Raw genomic sequence first — 6,542 nt, 5'->3', positions numbered from 1 at the left:
TTATCCTAATTATATTTTAGATTTTTTATATTTTAAAATAAAATGTTTATCCTCTATTTGATTATATTTATCCACAATTAGTTATACGAATTCAAAAATCGAACTTTTTGATAAGTTGTACTTTTGCATAATTTACTTGTAATCTTGAATTTTAAGTAAACATTGGTTTTATGTGGTTTTGAGAAAGTGGCAATATTTTTATTTTTGAATAAAATATAAATTTAAAAATATCATAAAATTTTGAAAAAAAAATATCGATATCAATATTAAATTAATCTTTTTAAAAGTTCTTGTGTTTTGGTGTAATTTTCTTAATTTAATTATAATAGTTATCAATGATTATCATAATTATAATTTAGATTTTTTATATTTAAAATAAGATATTTATCCAATATTTGATTATGTTTATTTGGAGTTAGTTAGACGAATTCAAGTATGTAGCTTTAATAAGTTGTACTTATGCATAATTTACTTGTAATCTTAAATTTAAAGTAATATGTATCAATAAACAATACTTCGTGCATAAAAATTGTTTTTAAGAGTTTTTGTCAAATGTTTTATAATATATTATAGATAGTATAAATTATATGTTTTTAAAAAAAAAAAAATTATTTTTGAATAAGATAGTATAGATATAGATTATAGCTTAAAGCATTCAGTCAACATATATCTATATGATTGTTAGTTGTGGTTAATGATATATATATATATATATATATATTACATATATAAAGTGACTTATTTAATAAGCTGTTAGAGAAGGAGATTCATACAGACACGTTTTTTTCAAATCTGCTTCTTCCAAACAAAGTTATTTTAATCTATGAAGACAAATTAGTCTATATACAACTTTATTCATTATAAACTTAACGAAAAATCAACCAAACAGCCCCTCAGTTACTCATTGGGCCGATTCAATCTTTGACCGAAGTATACATCCAATCCTTAACTGGTTTTCTCAGATTGATTTTTTACTGGTTTTTTAATTAGTTCTTAAACAATTTTCAAGATTAGTTCTTAACTAGTTAAGACTCGAAGAACATTGACCGCTCTTAGGCTCAACGGGTTTGCTAGAGCCCCTATTTGATCCTTAAGGGACCGTTCTCGAGCCAGGTTCAATTCAGATTCATATAACAAACATTTTATGTATTTTATTATTTGGTTCTGATTGAACAATCTAAATGTAATAAATTTTATCATAAAAATTTGTTTGTAGTTAGATTGATTCTTCGATAGGTTAAATTAGTAGATTCTGATCAGCGTTTTTCAGTAGTATTATTTATTTTTCGATTACATTATTTAATTTTTAAAAAATAGTTGTTTATTGTTTAAATATTTGTAATGTCTTCAACAAGAATAAAATAATTGAAACTTAGGGGTTGTTTATCAAATACTTACCCGGTACGTATTTACCGGTAAAATTTAACATTATTATTTACTTACCGGGTAAGATTTTAGTCTACCAAAACGACTGCGTATGCAACAATTTACCCGGTAATCGCTTACCGTGGTAAGAGTTGTCGCACTCACTTACCGGGTAAGACTTTTGGTCCTTGTCTCGCTATTACCGGATAATATTATTGGTTCTTACTATATTTATTAAGTAAGGTAATATGACTTTGTAAGCATCTACCCGAATAAACGTTTCGTAAACGACCATCAGTGACGAAAATCAAAGTTAGCAACATTATATCATACAATGAATATTAGTGGGTGATGCAATGAAAGCAAACTTGGATTAAGAACTTGCTTGGAGAAAAAAAAAGGTGTTTTTTTTAATCGAAAGGTATAATAGTTTAAAGGGTAAATTGTATGAAAAAGTAACGTACTTTAATTTGATTCCTATTTTGGGTAACGTACTTTCAAAACTTTCATTTTGGTACCTAAGATGTAAAGTTTTAAACATTTAAGTACCCGGGTAACTGGTTGAAGTATTAACCGGTTATCATACTGATATGGTATCTAACTCGGTATTATTTGTTGACATAGTCAGTGACGTGGATTTTTTTTAATTTAAAATTAGTCTAAAATTAGTCTTCACTGGGTTATCCGGGTCCTTAAATGTTTAAAACTTTACATCTTAGGTACCAAAATAAAAGTTTTGAAAGTACGTTATCCAAAATAGGAATCAAGTTAAAGTACGTTAATTTTTAATGCAATTTGCCCTAGTTTAAATAAGTTATGTCATATTTTATATTTATTTTAAAATGATCCATTATAAGTTTATGTTATGTTTTAGACTAAAAAAATGTAATATTTTTTTAAGGTTTTAACTTCAAATTTTGCTTAGATCACGAAAAAACCTTTTTTAAGATAGAAAATGCCGTTAAAATTAGAAATTATGATAGTCGTTATGAACTTAGAGACTATTTATTAAACACTTACTTGTTAAGTGTTTAATGCATAAATTTCCTAATCGAATGAACATGAGAAGGGCCAAGAATCTTACCGGGTAAGAGCAATGAAAATGATGGAGAGTCTTACCTGGTAAGTGAGGATGACGACTCTTACCCAGGTAAACGCTTACCTAGTAAATTGTTGCATTCGATATGCTTTGATGTACTAAAATCTTATGCATCTAAATAAATTATAGTGTTGACTTTTATTGGTAAACGCTTATCGAATAAGTATTTAGAATACTTGTTGTAAAGTATCGATAAGAATATTATAAACCAAATCAAATTGTATTACTAACTCAGAAAATAGGAAATATTATAACATTTGTTGTTTGAATTTTACCAACAAAAAAGATTGTTATAACGGGTGAGTATCTCGTTAAGGGTATTTGTGGAAAATTACTAGTTACCTTTGACCAACCTCTTTAAAATTACCCGGTGATCCCTAAATAATGGTTCCGTAACCGTTCCCGGTCATGACTCAAATATGTAGGCTCCGGTTAAGGTGTACGAGACCCGAAACCGGTCCCATGTAAAAAAAATCGATTTTTTTATGTAATTCTTTTTGAAGTTTTTTTATGGATTGTTATTCTAATACACTTGAAAATATCTAATTGAGTCAATTATATATACTTAAAAAATACGTTTTTTGCAAAAATTGTAAACGTTTATGAGTTGGTATTTTTCCCCATATATAATGAATAGAGGGTAAACGAAACAAATTAAATATACTTAAAAATTACGTTTTAGTATAATTTTTATAATTGGTTTTCAATCGATTGCACTCGAAAAGTTAGAAATACATTCAAGAATAAATTTGAAAATACATTTTTTTTTGGAAAAATCGGGCCGGACCCATAACCGGTTCCAAACCGGTCCCCTACTGGACGGGGCCTTGTTTTTTTTGACGAAAACCGTAACCAGTTTTTAACCCGCGGTCCTAATCGATCATAAGTCGGTCCCGATTCCAGTCCTCCACCGGTCCCAAGCCAGGTCGGAGTCGGACCCATTTGATAATCTCTACTCCTAACACCTAACGCATGACGAGATTTGTTTCAAATACAAGATTTTCTCTCCTACCTCAAGGTTATTTAACAAAATTATGGACTTTTACATGTTTTTTAAGAGTATAATTTCAAAATGACAATTTATTAAACGTATTTGTTAGACATAACTTCCCTTAATTATTATTTTCTTTTGAAATGATTTCCCTCAATTATTTTAACAAATAGTCAAAAGAATAAATAAATAAAAAGTAAATTTTAAACTGCGTAATCAAAATTTCATGAATATGTCTTGCAAAAAAAATCATTTTATTAACAATGTTCCATTATACTTACAAGAGTTGGGTTCACGTGATACCAAGAGTTTTTTGTGAGACCCGTAAGACCAATTTACGTTTATTGATCAATTTTACAAGCTAATGATCTAATGGTCTAAAGTTGCACGGTGACATTTTTGTGATTATTGAGAAGTCTCGTGACGTTTATAAATGTTCAGATTGTAAATCTAATCCAATGATTGAGAATTAATCTTACAGATCTCACAAAAAACCTTTAATCTCACATGATCTCAAGTCATACTTTATAATTGATTATCTACTAGTTATAAGGATAAAAGATCATATTCACCGTAACAAGGGCTTTTTCAAGCATGACTCGTGTGCATAACGGATAACTTTGACCGACTTTATCCAAGCTTTTTTCTAGCCATAGACCGGCCCATCCTTTAAACTTAGAACAGGGTTATTCCGAAAAAGTTTGAACCGTGTCTTTAAACATAAAAAAGAACTTGGTCTAATCGAACTTTTTGACTTGGACCTAGGCGCGGGCTTATTACGACCTGGCTCGGGTCTAAGTTTGTTGCGGTTGTGTCTCTCTAGTTTATCCTACGACAATGTCTACCTTTAAATTGTGCTCATCTCTCTTAACTCTTAAACAACCATCATCATAGAGAGACCTACAACCATGTGTTGAGGGTCAATACTCGATAACCCCATAAATTTTCAAAGAGTCTTTTTTCTACATTATAATTTTACAAGTATATTTCCTCTTTTGACCCCCAAAATCTTATAAATTTAAACTCCAACCTTCGATATCAAAGTTCTTGCATAAACTACTAACCATCATTAAACGAATCAACCCTAAAACACAACGACATTGACAAATCCCTACAAATTTATCCATTTACGTCGATATTTTGTCTCTACCCGTTCAACTAACAATAACCAAGTATATAAGATTTAAACTTAGAGACATCTAACCACAAGGGTGGTGCCTGATTGATTTGAGCTTGGCTCCAAAAGTCAAAAGTACCAGGAGGTCACAGGTTCAAATCCAAGGAAGAATAAAAATCCCCTTTGTGGCCACGGAGGTTCAAATGCGGTGACTCTGGGTTATCTGCAAAGCAGGTGGTCGCCCTGGGATTAGTCGGCTCGCATAGCGGGTTGGATATCCAGGTTAATAAAAAAAACTTAGAGACATGTAAATCCTAGCCACTTAGAACTTCGGCCACAATAATCCTATATCTTTTTTCTTTGAAGTATATAATATACAACACATAAACACACACACACACGCTCTACTCACCTTTAGTGAGGTTTGAACTTTGAAGCTCTGGCGCGCTAAGAGATCAAAAACCCAGGTGCCGCTAGACCGTTTGGTGCGATAACCCTATATTCTGGAAAATGAAACAATAAAAAGAGTGGACAAATATCGTATCCTTCAATTAATAATAAATATAAATAGAAAGCACATACAATAAAAATGAACCCAGAATCCCACATGGAATGTGTCATTAAATATGATGGAAAAAACTGTACATGGAAAGATCCCAAGATTACTAGTTAAAGGGAGAATCTCTTTGTATAAACATCAAATGGTTCACTGGCTGTAAGTTGTGGTTCCTGCAATAACAAACACAACGTAATTATTCTTCAATTTCAAATAATAATTAATACTCAGATGTTACAATTCTTAGTGAGGAATTATCTATAATCGACTTTCAGAATTGATATGAATTCTTTTTCGAACTTATGTTCTATTCACAATAACCCTTGCAAGAAAAGCCTGCCACTGGAATCGCCAATATTTTTTTTTTATTAACCTGGATATCCAACCCGCTATGCGAGCCGACTAATCCCAGGAGGACCACCTGCTTTGCAGATAGCCTGGAGTCATTCCTCCTTGGATTTGAACCTGGGACCTCCTGATACTTTTGACCTTTGACAAGCTCAAACCAATCAAGCACCACCCTTGTGGTTTACCAATATTATAATCTACAAGTGTTGAAAGTCAAGTGTCTACTAGATTTGGACCTATTTTCTTATCTTATATGATATTAGAGCTAAGATCTATCATTTGGGGTATTTATACCCGTCTAGCCTCCGTTGGAGGGAACGTGTTAGAATCCGACATCAGCTAGACTTTGACCTATTTTGCTCGATATATGTTGGAATCTCATTTCTCTCCTGAAATGCTTTTTTGGAGACTAATCTGATGGGGTTCCACGTATTCTTTGTTAGCAAAATGCAAGTGTACCTCTTTTGTAATCAACAACCACCTATTACTCCTTTCACCCCAAACCGAAATATTTGACTTACTAGGTAGCTAGCTTAATAAAAATGTGGAACTATAAATATTGTCTGATGCAAAACAAGATAACCTTAACAATTAGCAGGGGAATATAGATCAAGCATTGTGCACAGTTAGAAAAGTTCATGACGGTTAAAAGATTTTAAGCTATGAAGAAAATACCTGTCTCAAACCACCGCCAAGGCTTCCTCCGCTTAAAAGCATACCAAGGAGAGAGGTCACAGCACCACCGCTACCACCACCCGTATCACTTTCATTTCTACGAATGGTGGTTCTCATTGAGGTCAGCATATCACCATAAGTAGTTGCATGCCCACGCTCAATTGCTTGTATGAATGAAAATGTCATAGCTCCAGTTGAAGTCACCTTCGACAGAGACTGCATATATGCATTCATAACATTAGAACATATGAATTTAGTGCAAGAATATGTGGAATTCCATTAGATTACTCTCCAAAAGAGCCCTTATGGAGATGAGAGGTTCCAACATATATTGAAGCAGAAAGGTCCTAGTCTAACCGAAGTGGGACTCCAACAATCCCCCCCCCCCCCC

The 6,542-nt window shown here is 32.1% G+C and overlaps 1 protein-coding gene across 3 annotated transcripts in view; it reads right to left on the bottom strand.

Annotated features, from left to right (window-relative positions):
* Positions 1-4,989: 4,989 nt before the first annotated feature.
* The window catches only part of LOC112509658 (metacaspase-1-like), a 4,142-nt gene continuing 2,589 nt past the window's right edge, over positions 4,990-6,542 (bottom strand). Inside the window, exons 4-6 of one of the 3 annotated variants that reach the window (XR_003068845.1) lie at positions 6,152-6,367; positions 5,155-5,301; positions 4,990-5,075 (exon numbers count right to left, since the gene is read on the bottom strand). Coding sequence is in view for 1 of the 3 variants with exons in the window: in XM_025114733.1 (XP_024970501.1) it covers positions 5,242-5,301; positions 6,152-6,367 (276 nt within the window). In the remaining 2 variants the exon portion in view is untranslated. Of the gene's footprint in view, positions 5,302-6,151; positions 6,368-6,542 lie in introns of all 3 variants that reach the window. The other 2 variants (XR_003068846.1, XM_025114733.1) reach the window with 2 other exon arrangements.

The sequence above is a fragment of the Cynara cardunculus genome, assembly GCF_001531365.2.
Source record: "Cynara cardunculus var. scolymus isolate 2C chromosome LG 3, CcrdV1, whole genome shotgun sequence".
NCBI lineage: Eukaryota > Viridiplantae > Streptophyta > Magnoliopsida > Asterales > Asteraceae > Cynara > Cynara cardunculus.
The sequence above is the reverse complement of the archived record's forward strand: the minus strand, read 5'-3'. Positions and strand labels throughout refer to the sequence as shown.